Genomic DNA, 19130 nt, shown 5'->3' with positions numbered 1-19130 from the left:
TTGAATCTTTATTTGAGGTTTGAAAACAAACGCGGAAGAGAAGACAATGCTGTCGTTGTTATAAAGTCTTGTTTTTGTTATTTTCGGATCAAAATATATTTTCGATGCTTCAAGAGATTCTAAACTAACTGATGTCACATATTGACTACTTTGATGATGTTTTTATTCCCTCTCTGGACATGGACAATATAGTGTGCCTACACATATATATGCTGTCGGACTAAATATAAAATATTTTAAACTGTATTCCGAAGATGAACGAAGGTCTTACAGGTGTGGAACGACATTAGGGTGAGTCATTAATAACATAAATTTCATTTTTGGGTGAACTAACCCTTTAATGCTCAGTATGATACATGCAACAATGTTTTTCTCAATTTTAGGGTCGGTAAGAGTTAAATGTTTTGGTAAACAGTTACTTATTCTCACCAAGGTTGCATTGATTTGATCAAACGTACAGTAAAAAACGTCTCGGTTATGTATGTAACCCTCGTTCCCTGAAGGAGGGAACGGAGACGTACGTCAGAACTGAACCGACGAATGGGATCTTACTTTAGAGACCTATCCTACTTCGAGTGTTTAAAAACGAGCCAATGAAATTTGGCATGCGATCCACGCATTCCACGCTCCGCCCCGCAGCGCGGGTATAAAACAGGAAGTGGAATGGTAGATCAGCGCTTTTCCTGCTGAGGAGCCGACTGGTGACCGGACTCCCAGCGGAAGTCCGGTCCTTCAGGGAGACGTTCCCTTTCAGTGGATCACGTTCGACGTACGTCAGAACTGAACGAATGGGATCCCTATGGAAAACGCCAGGATGCTGGCCCTTCCAGCGTCCTGCTTGAGCACACTGCACCGTCTAGTATGGTACGGAAGTCAGGGCTCCAAGCAGGGAGTACAGTCACTGCTGTTTCTGCAAGACCCACTCAGAATGACTATTGGATAACGCTGGGAAACGTGCCTACCTCGGAAGAAGGTACGCTGCGGGGCCACGTCCTTCAGGGAAGGAGAGGTGGCGGAATACACATAAGGACTAACCTGGCAGGGTAGTGCAACATATGGCAGTCTCTGGGGTGGTTCCAGCCTGATTGAAGGGGGGAAAGAACACGCCCAGAGACGACAGAGCGGGCTCTGTCGAGGGAAAGACACAGGGCTAGCCTGGAGGGTAGCTGATACCGTGGAAGAATACACATATGGGGTTGCCGTGAGGGAACCGCTACATATGGAACCCAGCCTACAGCCACGTTTCACGAGCATACGGGTGCAGGCCTGGCGTCAGACGGTCCGCAACATCTGACACCGAAGGGGTGACGGAGGAGCTCAACAGGGTTAGTTGGTTTTCCCGGGGAACTCAACTGGAGACAATAGACGCACGTATCCGGCCCAGAGGGCGGGAGTGACGTTTGCAAGCCGACACTTAGAACGGGCACTTAACACTCCTGGCCACTGGGGACGAGGATGCGGGAAGATACCGGCTCTACACGTAGGCTATAGAATCTAGCGAACGTGTTAGGTGTCGCCCAGCCCGCAGCTCTACATATGTCTGTCAGCGAGGCGCCTTGAGCCAGCGCCCAGGAAGAAGCAACACTCCTAGTGGAGTGTGCTCTTACACCGAACGGGCAAGGCACGTCTTGGGACTGGTAAGCCAAGTCTATAGCATCCACTATCCAGTGGGCTAACCTCTGCTTGGAGACAGCCTTTCCCTTCTGCTGGCCTCCATAACAGACAAAGAGTTGCTCTGAGGTCCGAAGGCTTTGGGTCCGGTCAACGTAAGCGCGTAGAGCGCGGACCGGACACAACAAAGCCAGGGCTGGGTCTGCCTCCTCCGAAGGCAGTGCTTGCAGGTTCACTACCTGACCTCGAAATGGAGTGGTAGGAACCTTGGGCACATATCCGGGCCGGGGTCTCAGGACAACGTGAGAGTTACTGGGCCCGAATTCTAGGCACGATTCGTTGACCGAAAGTGCATGCAGGTCCCCTCCCCTCCTGATAGAGGCCAATGCCGTCAGGAGCACTGTCTTCATTGACAAAATTTTAAGCTCACAAGACCCCAAAGGCTCGAATGGGGGGCTCTGGAGTGCTCTGAGCACTAGAGCCAAGTCCCAAGAGGGTATCGAGGTAGGACGAGGAGGATTTAGTCCCACGGACTTACCTTCTACTACATCATGGTATGCCGCTATTGCGGCGGCAAATACCTTGAGGGTGGAGGGAGACAGCCTTTGCTCCAACCCGTCTTGCAGAAAGGAAAGCATGACACTAATCGTACACCTTCGGGGGTCTTCCCAGTGGGAAGCGCACCACTCAACGAACAGGTTCCGCTTCAGAGCATAGAGGCGCCTCGTAGAGGGGGCTCTAGCTGAAGCGATGGTATCTACGACAGCTTGTGGTAGTCCATCTAGAACCTCCGCGTCCCGTCCAGGGACCAGACATGAAGATTCCAGAGGTCTGGACGCGGGTGCCATCGAGTGCCCCGTCCCTGAGAAAGAAGGTCCTTCCTCAGGGGAATCGGCCAAGGAGGGGCTGTCGCGAGGAGTGTAAGTTCTGGGAACCAGGTCCGGTTGGGCCAATACGGCGCAACTAACATGACCTGCTCCTCGTCCTCCCTGACTTTGCACAGAGACTGTGCAAGAAGGCTCACTGGGGGAACGCATACTTGCGTAGGTCCCGGGGCCAGCTGTGTGCCAGTGCATCTGTGCCGAGGGTACCCCCGGTAAGGGAATAGTACCACTGGCAATGGGTCGAGTCCGGAGAGGCAACAGGTCTACCTGTGCGGCTCCGAACTGGTCCCATATCAGCTGGACTGCCTGGGGGTGGAGTCGCCACTCTCCCAGAGGTGTCGGCTGACGAGAGAGCTCGTTGGCTGTCTGGTTCAGCGCACCAGGGACATGAATGGCCTGAAGCGACCTCAGCTGCTTCTGACTCCACAGGAGGAGGTGGCGGGCGAGTTGGAGCAGACGACGGGAGCGTAGACCACCCTGACGGTTGATGTATGCAACGGCCGTGGTGCTATCCGTACGGACCAGTACATGCTTGCCACGCAGCAGCCCCTTGAGGCGGCGGAGTGCCAAATGTACTGCCAGTAACTTGAGGCAATTGATGTGCCAATGCAATTGCGGCCCCGTCCACAGACCAGCAACTGCATGCCCGTTGTACGTGGCCCCCCAGCCGGTGGTGGAGGCATCCGTGAACAGCACAGCATGCCTGGACACTTGTTCTAGGGGCACCCCGGCCCGGAGAAACGAAGTGTTGGACCACGGGCTGAAGGTTTGGCGGCAGTAAGGAGTCACTGGGACCCGGTACTGATCGCTCTGCCCCGCCCACCTCGGGACTCGGCCATTGAGCCAGCGTTGAAGCGGTCTCATATGAAGCAATCCGAGCGGCGTGACCGCGGCTGCAGATGCCATATGCCCCAGGAGCCTCTGAAAGAATTTCAGTGGGACCGCTGTCCTGCTCTTAAACATATTCAAGCAGTTCAACACCGACTGGACTCGCTCCTCTGTGAGGCGCGCAGTCCGGTTGACCGAGTCCAACTCCATGCCGAGATAAGAGATCCTCTGTGTAGGACAGAGTTTGCTCTTCTCTCGGTTGACCCGAAGGCCCAACTGGCTGAGGTGACTGAGCACCAGGTCCCTGTGTTCGCACAACTGGTCCTTCGACTGGGCTAGAATCAGCCAATCGCCGAGGTAGTTGAGAATCCGAACGCCGTGTTCTCTGAGCGGAACAATGGCTGCCTCCGCGACCTTCGTAAAGACGCGGGGCGACAGGGACAGCCCGAAGGGCAGGACCTTGTACTGATATTTTTTCCCCTCGAACGCCAAACGTAGGAACGGTCTGTGTCGAGGGAGAAAGACACATGGAAGTACGCGTCCTTCAGGTCGATCGCTGCAACCAAATCCTGGGGACGGATGCATTGAAAAATGCGTTTCTGCGTTAGCAAAAAGCAGGGAGCCTGCTTTTTCTTGCAGGGCCCGGTTCAGGACATGCAGGTCCAGGATCGGTCGTAACCCACCCCCTTTCTTGGGCACAATGAAGTAGGGGCTGTAGAACCCCGTCTTCATATCGGCTGGAGGAACCGGCTAGATCGCATCGCTGCTTCGCACAGAGGTGAAGAGGATGCACCTGTACTTGGACGACCAGCGCGCGAACTGAATCGCGTAGCCGAGTCTGATGGTACGGATGATCCAGCGAGACGGCCTGGGAAGACCTAGCCAGGCCCCCAGAGACCGTGCAAGCACGACCAATGGCACCACAGACATGCCCGGGTGGGGCAGCGAAAGCCGAGTGCTCTGGCCCGACTCGGGAGGCCCGGAGGCGGCCCCAAGTGTTGCCTGAACACTCCTGGTTTGGACAGAGGGTAGGTGAGAAGGCCTGGAGGCATCCTCGAAGCCTACTCTGCTGTCCACTGCCCGAAGGCAGGGAGGTGGAGTACTCAACCCCGACTCGGGAGGCCCGGGGGCGGCCCGGAGTGTTGACTGAGTACTCCAGTGTGAGGCAGCGTGTGGGTGAGAAGGCCCGGAGGCGTCCTCGGTGCCCATTCTGCTGCCTGCTGCCCAGAGGCAGGGAGGTGGAGCACTCAGACCCGACTTGGGAGGCCCAAAGGCGGCCCAGAGTGTTGTCTGAGTATTCCAGGTTGGGGCAGAGTGCGGGTGAGAAGGCCCGGAGGCGGTCTCAGTTCCCACACTACTGCCCCCTGGCGAGGGGAGGGGAGGAAAGAAGCAGCAAGGGGCGTCGCACACTACCAACCTGGCCCTCTTGGGGCCCAGAGAGAGAGGAAACTGCTCTTAAAAATGTGGGTACCGCTGGACTCCGGAGAGCCAGTGGCAGAACCGTAACCAGTCAGGGCCCCCCGGTCCTCCTCCGGGGGGGTGGGGGAGGGATGCGAACATCGTCTCCCCCGAGCAGCTCCTGTTCTCCCTAGCCGGCCCGTCTCAGGGCCGAATCCCCTTGCGCTTGCCTGCCGGTTAGCGGGCCCTGGACGGGTTGGGCGCCTCCCTCGCGTCTGGCACCCTGCTCCTCCAGTGGAGGCTGCTGCTCGGCTCTAGCAGGGTGGAGGACGCAGGAGGGGATGCCCTCGGCGACACGCCGGCAGAGGCGCTGCGACCGACGACCAAGCAGCTGGTCGTCGGCACCCTGGTGCAACGCCTCCGTCTGCTTCTGGGCCACCAAGAACTGCTGGGCAAAGTTCTCGATGGCATCGCAGAGGAGGCCAGCCTGACAGACAGGCTTTTCTTGTGCATATCTGCCAGGTTAGCCCCCTGTTCCTGGACCACTAGTGTGGACATCGCCTGACCCAGGGAGCGTGCAGTGATTTCCATCGCCCATAGGGCGAGGTCCAACACCGCACGCAGTTCCTGCACAACCCCTGGGCTAGGACTACCCCCGTGCGTGCAGGACAGAGGGCAGTGAGAGGGGGAAAACAAAAAAAAAAATTTTTTTTTTTATTGCCCTCATGGCGCTCCATATTCCCCTCTCTCCGATGCAGCAATAGACATCTGTCCTCTGCCAGAGCCAAAAATGAAACGCTAAGACCTTTTCTCTTTAGGACCAGCGATTCCATCTTCAACTACCAGCAGGCATGCGAGACAGTGAATGTGGCCGTCAGAATGGCACACAGCGCACTGAGCAATCAAGGCTCTATGAAGAAGGCAAGGCGAACAATGCCCTGACGTTGTCGTGTTCTCATTAGAGAATCCGTACCACCTACGAATAGAGTCTCAGCACGCTTTTGATGCGATAGAGGAGTGGGGGCCCGAAGGGATTTACCTGGTGGGGAATCCCCACTGTAATCCTCAGGCCACCAGCGCTTATCAGCCAAAGTAGCCCTTTTCCAGTAACACTAGAAATGAACTATATCGGGGGATAGGCGAAGGGACTCGACCCCATCTGAGGTTTCATAGTCTCGACCGCGCATCTAGAGTGGCAACCACCGCTGTCAGCCGGCCGCTCGACGGCACGGTGCACTGAACACTCAAGCCCTTTATGAGAAGGGGGAGACGAACAACGCACCGACGTGACCATGTTCTTTTTTCGAGAACATGAGTCACCCACGATCGCAATCTCACATGCGCTCGTGGCCGTCAAGGAGGACAGGAAACAGTTGCATACAAGGAATACATGGTTTGAATGACATCTTGAAAAAGACGCAGGGTCAAACCGTGTTGCTCTTTTGTGAATGGAAACTGCTCTTTTAATGTGCTGAAGCACTCAGGGAGATGACCGCGGCTCCACTCAGTACGATCTGCAAGCCTGCGTGAGCTCTCAGTGTGTGTAAACACCCAGCGAACCAACAGGTTTTTGAATGGGAAACCGCCCACCGAACCAACAAGCTCTTTTAGTTTCACTTTTGCTCGGTCTCTCGCTGAAGCGCCGTATCACCTGCACTGGCAGTTCTCAGATCACTATTAGAAGACTCATAGTCAACACTCTTCATAGAAACAGCAATATCTGTTCGGCTCCGAAGTAGAAAGCGCTGATCTACCATTCCACTTCCCGTTTTATACCCGCGCTGCGGGGCGGAGCGTGGAATGCGTGGATCGCATGCCAAATTTAATTGGCTCGTTTTTAAACACTCGAAGTAGGATTGATCTCTAAAGTAAGATCCCATTCGTCGGTTCAGTTCTGACGTACGTCGAACGTGACCGACTGAAAGGGATCTAAAATATTGCTAAATAATACAATTTAAAATAACTTTTATTTACATTATAATATATATTTTTTAAATGTAATGTATCACTATGATGGCAAAAACTGAATTTTCAGGAAGATTTGATGAATAGAAAGTTTCAAAAAGACAGCATTTAAATATAATATTATTTTATAAGAATATACAAACCCGATTCCAAAAAAGTTGGGACACTGTATAAATTGTGAATAAAAAAGGAATGCAATAATTTAAATATCTCAAACTTAATATTGATATAACTTGATTACCAAATGTTGAAAGGGGGACATTTTGAAATGTCATGCCAGAAATTTGCTCATTTTGTATTTCATGAAAGTTACACATTCCAAAAAAGTTGGGACAGGTAGCATTTAGAGGCCAGAAAAGTTAAGGTGGGGTAAGTGCTATCTGGTAACCGTGGTTGATATTTCAAATCACCAAAACAAACAAGCCCCTGCCCCCAAAAGGGGTCTCGCCCCTATTTTGATAGCTCCGCCCCACAAATACGTAACCCAGGCAACAATTATGGCAGAATCTGTGTGTAACTAATCCTAAGTCGAATATTCAATGAAAAAGTCACCCCTTTCATCACAAAAACATAAACCGTTCTCATGAACAACTTGATATAACACGAGCCTACAGTCCAGCTAACAACATATTATAATTATGACAAGTTTTAGCAATCACAAAACACAAACAGTTCTCATAAACAACTTGATAACGTTAGTAGGCCTATATAAGATCGATAGTCCAGCGACATATTACAAATATGATGGGTTATATAGATGAAAAGAGGAAACAAACATATATTAGAAGTATAGTATCTTACCTGTCGGACACATTTTGTGAGCTGACGCTTGAAACCTTGAAACACTGAGAGGATTTAGATGCTGCATACGGTGTGGAAATGAACGGGTCTTTATCATTGCTGAAGTGAGCGACAGTATGATAGCAAATGGACAAACAAGCGAATATTCAAGCAAAAGCCAGCATGTATTAGTTCTTTCTTGGCTAATGTCCATCCTGTGTGTTTTGAATAATTTTGTGCACTGAGCCTCTCTTCTCACCATAGACACGCCCCTTACCTGCAGATTGGCTACAAGTTTGTTATTCCAATCAGCCCGAGTCCTTTTTCTAAAACGGTTTTGAAATAATACTTACCCAACCTTTTTATGTACATATAAGGAACAGCTAGATGACCAATTTGCAACTTATTAGGTCAATTGGCAAAATTATTGGGCATAAAAAGAGCCTCTTATTGTTCATTTAGCAACCAAAGTGCTTTTAAAGACCGATGTTACATAAAATATAGGGACAAGAGACTTCAGATAAATCAGATCTGAAGGTCCAGGGTTCAAGTCCCTGTTCAAGCGCCATATTTTATGTAACATAGGTCTTTAAAAGCACTTTGGTTGCTACATAAACAATTAAGGGAACAGAGACTTCTACGTTTCAATGAGTCATATTTGAAAACACCACATATTATTGTCCTTATGCAAATGAACCACCAAAAATGCCAGTCTTTTATAGTAACACCTTGGGCTACCAAAGCTTTGCAAGAACAAAGAAATTTGTTTGTTTTCTCGAGGTTGCAAGAACAAGAACAAAGTTTGTTCTGGCCAGTACATTCCATACTTCACGAGAAAAGCAGGTGCCGATCATCTGCATTTCTCCGCATTAACCACGCCCACATTAAATGTCTGACCAAACCCAAAAGTTCGCAAGTGCGTGTCTAATAGTGGAGTGGAACGCAGCAATAGTAAAAACACAAGACAGTCTTCTGAGAAAGCTTCTCCATGGCTGTGTCTGATTTCGTTAAATTTCGAAGGCTGCGTCCTCCGGAGGACACATCCTGTGCAGTATATGGAGTGTCCTCAATCAGAATTAAACGAGACGTCCTTCGTAGGACACACAGGCAGGAAGTATCACGTTGCTATGCCAACACGTTCAGCTTCGTTGCGCTTTCACACCAGTTATATGAATGAAAATGATTTATAACTTGAAAATGAATGAAATGTTTCTTGTCTTGACAGCAATGTACTGTTCTAAACGTTTAAAATGCACTAAACAGTTGTAATCCTGTTTACCACAACTATCTGTTTGAGATAATAGAGCTTAAAAAAAATAAAAAAGCTTGAACTACTTAATTTAAACACCACACCTACGCTTGCATGTATATCTGGCGGTGGTGCTGTTTTTTCATATAATATAAAAAAATATGACGGTTGTTAACGGCGACGCAAAGATTTGTGGGTTATTTCCAGCTGTGAAGGACACACCTCATGCAAACTCCGAATTCCTGTGAAAGAAGGGTGCATTTGAAGGTTGCATTTGGAGTGTCCTACTCAATCAAATCAATACAAATCTGGATGCTTTAACAGCTTGTGTAAAAAATAACAACATTCTAGCCGCTATAACTCTGTGCCAATACTTGTTTCCTAAGAAACTACAGGGTCTCAGCTTTCTAAAGGGGACACTAAAAATATGATTAAAGTTATTCAAATTATTGTACAAATAAAATGTATGAATTAGGTCTTATTTAATTCTATAAACTATAATACTGATCTGCCAACATTGTCGCTATATGATAAATTAAAATAAGCTGATAACATCACTGTTTTCTCCAGAATGACTGTACAGCCAAATCTAATTTTGTTGCAATATTATCCTGTTTGACACTGTGAAGCTGCTTTGAAACAATCGTGATTGTAAAAGCGCTATATAAATAAAGTTGATTGATTGATAAAGAGGTAAGGCATTTGATGGTAGGCAAAATTAGGTGGGAAAAGTGATCTCTGAAGTAGGCACAGTGAAATGGGGGGGGGGGGGGGTATCTTAGTAAATTGCGTTTTTGAAGTTAAAATAAACTTAGTTTACATGTTTGTTTGTTTTTTTGTTTTTTGTTTTAAATACAAATTATTTTATTATAATAGTGATATTCTTATAAAGTGTAATATATATATATATATATATATATATATATATATATATATATATATATATATATATATATATATATATATATATATATTATAGCTAGCTCTGAAAAAAAAATCAGAGCTGCATATGTGTGTGTGTATGTATGTGTATGTATTATATATATATATATATATATATATATATATATATATATATATATATATATATATATATATATATATATATATATATATTTGCACAGTTTTAGTAGCCTATATATTGATTTAAAATAAATACCTTGTGTGTGTGCATATTCATTGCACCTATCTGTTCAGTTTAATGTTACTTTCATATTGAAGTCCATGGTTATAATTATTCATAAGTATGAATATGACATAACTACATCTCTGACGTTTATAACAAACGAAACAGTTTGAAAATCGGTTGAAATTTGAGCAAGTTATGGTTATTTAAAAGTGACACATGTCGAAATTGGGGTTGAGGCTGAACGCCAAGAAAAGTGTGCTTTCTCCAGCTCAGAGAACCACTTTTCTAGGTGTGAACTGGGATTCGGTAATTATGCGGGCGCAATTATTGCCAACTCGCATAACATCGATCCTGGCAGCAGTCAAAGAACCGAAGCTAGACCGGGCCGTCACTGTGAAGCAGTTCCAGAAACTGTTAGGTCTCATGGCAGCAGCGTCCAATGTGATACCTTTTGGCCTATTGAACATGAGGCCGCTACAGTGGTGGCTACAGTGGAGGCTCAGAACAAAAGGGTTCTCCCCGAGGGAGTGGGCCCTGGGGAAATTGCTGTCCATCAGAGCAGTCTATATCCCAGATGTCCTAAATCAGGAAGCGGACATCCTGTCGAGGCAGGGGCCGAGGCCCGGGGAATGGAGACTCCCCCCTGAGGTGGTGGAGCTCCTATGGCAAAAGTATGGGAAAGCAGAGATAGGCCTGTTTGCTTCGGCAGAGAATTCTCCCTGTCCTCAGTGGTTCTCTCTGTCACATCCAGCCCCGCTGGGGTTGGATGCCATGGTACAGGAGTGGCCGAGGCTGCCTCTGTACGCCTTTCCCCCGATTGTCCTGCTTCCAGGAGTTCTGGAGAGGGTACGCCGGGACGGGGCCCAGGTACTTCTAGTGGCTCCGTTCTGGCCGACCAGAATATGGTTTTCGGACCTGATATCTCTCCTGGAAGGCTCTCCTATGGAGATTCCGACCAGGAGGGATCTGCTCTCTCAGGCGGGCGGGAGATTCCTGCACCCACGCCCAGAGTTGTGGAAACTGTGGGCCTGGCCTCTGAGGGGGCCAGGCTCATAGAGGAGGGTCTCTCGGCCGAGGTCGTAGAGACTATCCTTCACTCCAGAGCTCCGTCCACGAGGAAGCTGTACGCTTTGAAATGGAAACTTTTCTCAGCATGGTGCAGAGAACGCCAGTGGGACCCAGTTAACTGCCCGGTTGGTACAGTGCTGGAGTTTCTGCAGGCAAGGTTCTCGGCAGGGTTGACCCCCTCCACAATAAAGGTGTACGTGGCGGCCCTGGCTGCCTTCCACGTCCCTTTGGGTGGAGTGTCTTTGGGAAGACACCCTCTAATTACACGTTTCCTCCGTGGTACCTTAAGGTTGAGGCCGGTTATGCACTCGAGGGTCCCGGCATGGGACTTGGCCATTGTTTTGCGGGGCTTATCTGAGCCTCCGTTTGAACCCTTAGAGGAGGTTTCAGAGAAGTTCCTCACCCTAAAGACCATCTTACTTTTGGCCATTTGGTCTCTAAAGAGAATAGGAGATATTCAGTCCCTGTCAGTAGGGCCCTCATGCCTAGAGTTTCCACCTGGTATGGTAAAGGCTTTTCTGCATCCCAGACCAGGTTACATCCCCAAGGTTCCTACGAGCCCACGGGGCCCTATCACTCTACAAGCCTTCTGTCCTCCTCCTTTTTTGACGTCGGACCAGGAAAGATTAAATCTGCTGTGCCCTGTCAGGGCGTTAGATACATATGTCCACAGAGCTGCCCTGTGGAGAAAGACCGATCAACTGTTCGTCTGTTTCGGAGCCCAGAAAAAGGGGGCTCCAGTAACTAAGCAGAGAATGAGCAAGTGGGTGGTCGAGGCCATCTCACTTGCTTATGAGGCGGTCGGGCAGTCGATGTTTAAACTGGCCACTGCTCGCGTCAAAACCTCAACGAGCTCCTCACTCGCAGGGGACTGAAGTGGCGAATCTTCAGTCGCGATGCTCTCAACGTCCACCTCCTCAGAGCTGGATAGTTGGAGCACCGGCGACTCTCTCGGGGGGGAAGAAACCACCATGCGTGCTTCCAAGCCCCGAGAAGAGCCGCTGGACGGTGCAGGTGAGGGCAGTGATAAGGCAGCGCCCGTCTCTAATCCCGCTGCAACATCCAATTGTGAACCCCACGACTGCAGTCTCCGCTCTGCCTCGGCAGCAGCGGGACCAGAGCCGCGGGGAACACGAGCTGAGGCACCCTCCTCAAAGAGTGCCCGGCGGGAGCGCAGCGTTCTCAGCGGTAGTCTTTCACAATGCTCGCAAGCAGCCCCCTCGAGGGCTGCCTGGGCATGCTGCGCTCCCAAGCAGGCAACACAAAGAGAGTGTGTATTCCCACCCGTGATGTAGCGAGGGCAGGGATGAACACACCTCTTAAACTGACTGCTGCTATCACTCGCCATTTCGATCTATTTATTTTCTCTTTTTTTGTTAATATAGGGAATATTTAACAAAAGGGTGGAAAATTCTTCTAAATAGACAGACAAAAACACCAAATAGACAGACAGGTTCACACAGATCGCTTGCTGAAGGCACATGAGCTAGTTCCTGTTTGTTTTCACGGACGCTTTATAGCTTCCGGTCGATGACGTCATCACAAATCTTAACCTGCGCATGCAATTCTTTATGGCATTAATTCACTTTCATACACAGGCGTTTTCTCTGGGACAAGGCTCATTTAAAATGGACTGTGGCAATGTGGAAAACGTTTCTGTGGTCAGACGAATCATAATTTTAAGTTCTTTTTGAAAAACTGGGACACCGTGTCATTCGGACTAAATAGGACAAGGACAACCCAAGCTGTTATCAGCTCTCAGTTCAGAAGCCTGCATCGCTGATGGTATGGGGTTGCTTGAGTACTTGTAGCATGGGCAGCTTACACATCTGGAAAGGAACCATGAATGCTGAAATGTATATCCAAGTTCTAGAACAATATATGCTCCCATCCAGACGTTGTCTCTTTCAGGGAAGAACTTGCATTTTCCAACATGACAATGCCAGACCACATACTGCATCAATTACAACAACATGTCTGTGTAGAAGGATCCAGGTACTGAAATGGCCAGCCTGCAGTTCAGATCTTTTTACCCATAGAAAACATTTGGTGCATCATAAAGAGGAAGATGCGACAAAGAAGACCTAAGACAGTTGAGCAACTAGAAGCCTGTATTAGACAAGAATGGGACAGCATTCCTTTTCCTAAGCTTGATCAACTCGTCTCCTCCGTCCCCAGACGTTTGCAAACTTATATAAAGAAGAGGGGATGCCACACAGTGGTAATAAACATGGCCTTGTCCCAACTTTTTTGAGATGTGTTGATGCCATACAATTCCCCTTAAAACGATACATTTTCTCAGTTTAAACATTTGATATGTCATCTATGTTGTATTCTGAATAAAATATTGAAATTTGAAACTTCCACATCATTGCAATCTGTTTTTATTCACAATTTGTACAATGTCCCAACTTTTTGGGAATCGGGTTTGTAAATGACTTGGCTGCTTTTGATCAGTCAACTTAATGTGCCCTTGATAAATAAAACTCTTAACTTCTTTTATTTTTCTTAAACAAACAAAACAAAAAACTAAAATGTTTGTATCATACACACATACACACACACACACACATTTTTATTCACATACACGTACATACATAACACACATAAGAGTGTATAACACACACACACACATTATATATATATATATATATATATATATATATATATATATATATATATATATATATATATATATATATATATATATATATATATATATATATATATATATATATATATATATATATATATATATATATATATTTACAGTATAATTGGATCTAGTTGCTTACTTTAATATAATGCACCATCTGAAGGTTGAAGAGGTCTGTTGAGCTTTCCAGAATAAGGGTGGAGCCCATGTTTGCGGTTGTGTTGTGAAGGTCAAAGATGACATCATATGCATTCGAGCTTCCTTTGGGTCCGAACATCTGATTGATTTCCTTTGCCCTCTGGACTTCATATGGCAGCCCTTCAACATCGGAAGCGCTGTGGATGGAGTGTCATCAATATTAATTAAAACAATAATAATGAACAAAACACAATTTATGAACAAAATATGTTTAATAACACGTTTTAATTCACTTAAAACGGTCAGTTGAGTGTTTGTGAGCTGATGTGGCTTTTCATCACAGAATGAGGCAGACGATAAATAATTTTATAGTATTCTATTCTATACAGTGATGCAGTCTATGTCAATCAGCACTGCATTCACTACTATTATGAAAACACCTGAGAAGGCTTGAAGAACTCAAATACACCATATCTCGATGCAGTCATGTTTATTGTTTTCGTTTCATCAGTCAAAGCGTTTCTATCTTCCTACAGCGCTAGCTTCAATACTAGGGATTTCCTAGCCTGATGTGGTCATACTCAATTCTAGTCAGAATATGAGTCTGATACTGCTCCACTGGGCTTTTATTATGGGGGTTTATTTCAACTGACACAGGAAAGACCTCAATTGGATAGACCTACAACCAATCAGAGCTACAGAGTAAGTGATGTATGTTGAGCAACGTATCTCTGTCAACAGAAGTCAACTGCACACATGCTGCCTGGAACTAGTAGAAGATGAGTGTAAACTAAATGCAAAATATTATTTGAAAGCTGGAACAGAACCCGGCGGGAAGACACGGACCCAACTGAACCCGATTGTCTCATATTCCACAATAAACTGATCTTAAAAAGTCAATAAACAAGTTGCGATGGCCTACCTATATGATGGCTGTTGTCTCACTTCCTTGAACCTGATTGTGATGTATAATATTCCTTTCTTGTTGCTCCAAGCATGCTTAATACTCTCATAATTTCAGTAGTAAAAGTCCACTTTATGTCACGTGACGGATTTATTCGTCTTTGCAGATTTGCAATTTCGACTCGAGTTAACTCGCAGACTGGCTAAACCAACCGTCTGCTAGCTGTCTCACGTCACCAGAGTCAGCTAAATCCCAGCACATAGAGACTCTTTCACCTAGATAGTATCACATAGAGACTGTGTCTGTTCCTTGAATTAGTAAATACAAAAAAAACATCAAAACCATTCAACAGTAAAAATTGAATTGATGTCCAACAAATAAACAAAAGATACAATACAGATGAACAATTGATAAAGCTCTGGTTGCCGAATATTCTATCCCTTTTGCCAAAAGCGCTTATTGTTAATTGTAAGATTATAGATCATTACATTTATATTTACATTTAATCATTTAGCAGACGCTTTTATCCAAAGCGACTTACAAAAAAGGGGAGAGCAATAGAAGCTACTAAACAAACAAGGCCAACAACCTGTAAGAGATGTAAGAAGTCTCAGTTAATTAGCACAGTTCACAATTTATTTTATTTTTTTGGGATAAACAAACAAAAATTTATGGATAGTTAAGTGCTAATCTTTATTGGTCAGGTGCAATTGGAAGAGATGTGTCTTAATATGTTTTTTAAAAATGGCTACAGACTCGGCAGCACGAATTGAGATCGGATCGATTGAGAATTGAGTTCATTCCACCAGGTGGGAACGGTCCAGGAAAATGTCTGTGAGAGTGATTTCATGCCTTTTTGGGATGGAACCATGAGGCGTCACTCACTCGCAGAACGCAAGCTTCTGGAGGGTGTGTAAGTCTGAGCAAGCGGTTTTAGGTATATTGGTGCAGAGCCAGTGGTTGTTTTTTAGGCGAGAACTAGTGCCTTGAATTTGATGCGAGCAGCCATTGGCAACCAGTGCAGTCTGATGAAGAGAGGCGTAACATGAGCTCTCTTCGGCTCATTAAAGACCACTCTCGCCGCTGCATTCTGGATCAGCTGCAAGGGTTTGATAGTGCATGCTGAAAGCCCAGCTAGAAGAGCATTACAATAGTCCAGTCTGGAGAGAACAAGAGTTTGAACCAGGAGTTGTGCAACCTGTACTGATAGAAAGGGTCTAATCTTTCTAATGTTGTATAGAGCAAATCTGCAGGACCGGGCTGTTGCAGTAATGTGGTCAGTGAAGTTTAACTGGTCATCAATCACAACTCCAAGGTTCCTGGCTTTCCTGGATGCAGTTATGGTTGATGAACCAAGCTGAATGGAGAAATTTTGATGAAGTGCTGGGTTGGTTGAGAAAACAAGTAAATCTGTAATTCTGCAAGATTGAGTTGAAGGTGATGTTCCTTCATCCAGTCAGAAATGTCTGTCAGACAGGCAGCGATACGAACACTGACTGTAGGATCATCTGGTTGAAATGAGAAGTAGAGTTGAGTGTCATCAGCATAGCAGTGATAGGAGAAGCTGTGTTTCTGAATGACAGAGCCTAATGATGACATGTAGATGGAGAAGAGAAGTGGTCCAAGCACTGAGCCCTGGGGAACCCCAGTAGCTAGATGATGTGACTTAGACACTTCACCTCTCCATGACACCCTGTAGGACCTACCAGAGAGGTAAGACCTGAACCACTGCAGAGCAGTTCCTGAGATCCCCGTCATCTTAAGTGTTGACAGGAGGATCTGGTGGTTAACTGTGTCAAAAGCAGCAGACAGATCCAGCAGGATGAGCACTGAGGATTTGGAAGCTGCTTTTGCCAGTCTCAGTGCCTCAGTTACCGCTAGCAAGGCAGTCTCAGTCGAATGGCCGCTTTTGAAGCCGGATTGGTTGTTGTCCAGGAGGTTGTTCTGTTCAAGAAACACAGAGAGTTGATTGAACACAACTCGCTCAAGTGTCTTTGCAATGAAAGGCAGAAGGGAAACTGGTCTGTAGTTTTCTATAAGTGCTGGATTCAGAGAGGGTTTCATAAGCAGTGGGGTTACCCGAGCCTACTTAAATGCTGTGGTAAAGGTTCCCGTGTGAAGAGAAGTGTTGACAATGTGAGTGAGTGCAGGAGTGATTGAAGAAGAAATGGCCTGAAGGAGGTGAGTGGGTATAGGATCAAGTGGACAGGTAGTAGGGTGATTGGAAAGGATGAGTTTAGAAATATCTGCCTTGGAGAGCGGAGAGAAGGGTGGAAGCGTGTTCATGTTAGTTGTTGAGATGTGCGTGTCAGTTTGTGGTGAGGAGAACTGGTTGCTGATGAGAGATGTGTTGTTTGTGAAAAATGATGCAAATTCATCAACTGTAAGAGTTAATGAAGGAGGGGGAGGAGGAGGACAATGGAGAGAGGAGAATGTTTTAAAGAGTGTGCGAGAGTCAGAGCAATTGTTGATTTTGTTGTGGTAGTATGTTGTTTTAGCAGTGGTGACATTTGTAGAGAAAGAAGAGAGAAGAGACTGATACAAGGTAAGGTCAGTATAGTTTTTAGATTTCCGCCATTTCCTCTCTGCCGCCCTGAGTCCAGAGCGATGTTCACGGAGAACATCAGACAGCCAGGGGGCAGATGGGGTAGGGCGGGCTGGTCTGGATGAAAGGGGGCAAAAACTGTCTAAGGAGGATGTTAGAGTGGAGCAAAGAGTGTCAGTAGCACTGTTAGTGTCCAATGCTGAGAACTGAGCAGGTGGAGGGAGTGAAGAGGAAAACATTGTGGATAGGCGAGAGGGAGAGAGTGAGCGTAGATTACGCCGAAAGCTAATCTGTGTAGGGGTGCGTGTTGTATCAGGAGTCAGTATGAGGTTAAGAATGATGAGAAAGTGGTCTGAGGTGTGTAATGGAGTAACTAAAGTGTTGTCTGTGGAGCAGTTGCATGTGTAGACGAGGTCTAATTGGTTACCTGATTTGTGAGTAGCCGTAGTAGATCATAACCATAACCTAGATGTGCTGTGTTTGACAGAAATCTGGCTAAAACCTGACGACTACATAACTTTAAATGACTGAGATTATTGTTATAAACACGAGCCACGTCTAAAATGTAAATTTATTTTGTTGCTGTAATTTATAATAATATCTTCAGTATTACTCAGAAGTCTAGTTTCATATATAATTCCTTTGAAGTTTTGGTGCTTTATGTAATGCTGTGTAGTGTAAATGATAAATCCCGTTTCACATTTGTGTTGGCTACTGTATACAGGCCACCAGGGCACAGACTTTATCAAAGAATTTGCTGGTTTTCTATCAGAGTTAGTACTGGCTGCAGATAAAGTACTAATTGTTGGTGATTTTAATATCCATGTTGAAAATGAAAAAGATGCATTGGGATTGGCATTTAGAGACATTCTAAACTCTATTGGAGCTAGACAACACGTATCAGGACCCACTCATTACCTTAATCATACTTTAGATCTAATAATGTCACATGGAATAAATGTTGTTACTGTTGAAATTCTGCAGCAGAGCGATGACATCTCAGATCATTACCTAATATCATGTATACCTAATTTAGCTAAGGCTGCAAAGCCATCCCCTCGCTTCAAATATGGCAGGACTATAACCGTTGCGACTAAAGATTGCATTGTACATAACCTTCCTCATCAGTTCCATCTCCTCAGCATTACAGATAGCCAAGAGGATCTTGATGTTGCAACAGAAACTATTGACTCTTTCTTTACTAGCACTTTAGACATAGTTACTCCCCGGCGCTTAAAGAAGATTACGAGCACACTCGGGCCCTTAAAACAGCAGCCAGAAAAATGGAGCGCAGCTGGAAGAAAACATAACTGGATGTTCCCTTTCGGGGAACTCGAGCTGCGTCGAAACGCTGTGAGAACGCCTCTGCGTTAATGCGTCGTGAAGCGCCTGTAGAACCATTCCATCGGAAAAAAGATCGATCGTCGGCGTGATGACGTCATTGACCGGAAGCTAAAAAGCGTCCGTGAAAACAAACAGGAACTAGCTTCTGAGCCTTCAGCAAGCGATCTGTGTGAACCTGTCTGTCTATTTGGTGTTTTTGTCTGTCTATATTCAGAGATTTTCCACCCTTTTTGTTAAATATCAGTAGTTTAACAAAAATAAAGAGAAAATAAAATAGATAGAGATGGCGAGTGAGAGCTGTAATTTCAGGAAGTGTGTTCCTCCCTGCCCACGCTACATCACAGGCGGGGACACACACCTTCTCTGTGTTGCATGCTTGGGAGCGCAGCATGCCCAGGCAGCCCTCGAGGGGGCTGCTTGCGAGCATTGTGAGCGATTACCACTAAGAACGCTGCGCTCCCGCCGGGCACTCTTCGAGGAGGGTGCCTCGGCTCGTGTTCCCCGCGGCTCTGGTCCCGCTGCCGCCGAGGCGGAGCGAAGGCTGCAGTCGTGGGGATCACAATTGGATGTTGCAGAGGGGTTAGAGACGGGCGCTGCCTTATCTCTGCCCTCACCTGCTCCATCCAGCGGC

General features: G+C 46.5%; 1 protein-coding gene across 6 annotated transcripts in view; it reads right to left on the bottom strand.

Moving 5' to 3' along the window:
* The window catches only part of aspa (aspartoacylase), a 103354-nt gene that overhangs the window by 65470 nt on the left and 18754 nt on the right, over positions 1-19130 (bottom strand). For 5 of the 6 annotated variants that reach the window (XR_010904305.1, XM_067437963.1, XM_067437966.1 and 2 more), the window contains exon 2: positions 13708-13903. Coding sequence is in view for 5 of the 6 variants with exons in the window: in XM_067437963.1 (XP_067294064.1) it covers positions 13708-13903 (196 nt within the window). In the remaining variant the exon portion in view is untranslated. Of the gene's footprint in view, positions 1-6829; positions 7879-13707; positions 13904-19130 lie in introns of those variants that run through there. The other variant, XM_067437968.1, reaches the window with a different exon arrangement.

This window comes from Pseudorasbora parva, chromosome 3, assembly GCF_024679245.1.
Source record: "Pseudorasbora parva isolate DD20220531a chromosome 3, ASM2467924v1, whole genome shotgun sequence".
NCBI lineage: Eukaryota > Metazoa > Chordata > Actinopteri > Cypriniformes > Gobionidae > Pseudorasbora > Pseudorasbora parva.
Note: the sequence above shows the minus strand (reverse complement) of the source record. Positions and strands in the feature narration are given on the sequence as shown.